We start from the raw sequence: 721 nt of genomic DNA on the forward strand, positions 1-721 counted from the left end.
GAAAAGAAATCTCATGATTTACTCACATATAAGGGAGCTTGTTGTGGATTAAGTTTCATGACCCAGGACACTGAAACAGAAATGGAATACATGAGAATAAAATCAAAAGTTGTCATCAAAAATATATAAGCCACCGAAAGTCCTAGGTGTCAAGCATAGCTCTATGAGTACAATCCCGTGCCTGAGATTACCATATGCCCAGCTGTATATTTATACACTAAAAGATTCAGGAAGGAAGCAAGGTCAGGGATTGATCCCAGACTCAATCTTTTCAAGTGAGGAAGAAAGATTTTCCGATTGAAAAATAAAGACAAAAGGCTTCACTGTCATAGAAGTTTCAACAACCAATAGGATATTTAAAACAGTTATCAAAGCAAAACCATTGTATGTTCACGTATGTTTTTACCTAGTCCCTCAAACTCACAAAATGCTGTTTACTCAGGGACTCCTTCCAGTCTTACTAGGGAGCCTGGAAAGTGAGGCGAGGATTGCAAGGGCCACCAGAAATCTCTTCCTCAATTCCCCTTCTCTGAGAAGGGAGGCTACAGCTTGCCTCTCTAACCACTAAAAGGCATGACCCTCCTCAGAGCTGGATTCCCTGATTGTTATTTTCACTAAATGAATTCTCATAAAAATCTCATTAAGATTTAGAGAAGGCTTCCAGGGTTGAATTCCTGAACATTAAGAATAGCATATTCTTAAAAGTTTAACTTGGAGATTG

General features: G+C 38.7%; 1 protein-coding gene across 1 annotated transcript in view; it reads right to left on the reverse strand.

The window, feature by feature from the left end:
* AKAP13 (A kinase (PRKA) anchor protein 13) overlaps positions 1–65 on the reverse strand; it is a 281,731-nt gene extending 281,666 nt beyond the window's left edge. The window contains exon 1 of the mRNA XM_011996449.1: positions 27–65. Within this exon, the coding sequence (XP_011851839.1) occupies positions 27–59 (33 nt within the window). The 5' untranslated portion in view covers positions 60–65. The remainder of the gene's footprint in view (positions 1–26) is intronic.
* Positions 66–721: the final 656 nt, after the last annotated feature.

Source organism: Mandrillus leucophaeus, unplaced genomic scaffold (genome assembly GCF_000951045.1).
Source record: "Mandrillus leucophaeus isolate KB7577 unplaced genomic scaffold, Mleu.le_1.0 Scaffold514, whole genome shotgun sequence".
Lineage (NCBI taxonomy): Eukaryota > Metazoa > Chordata > Mammalia > Primates > Cercopithecidae > Mandrillus > Mandrillus leucophaeus.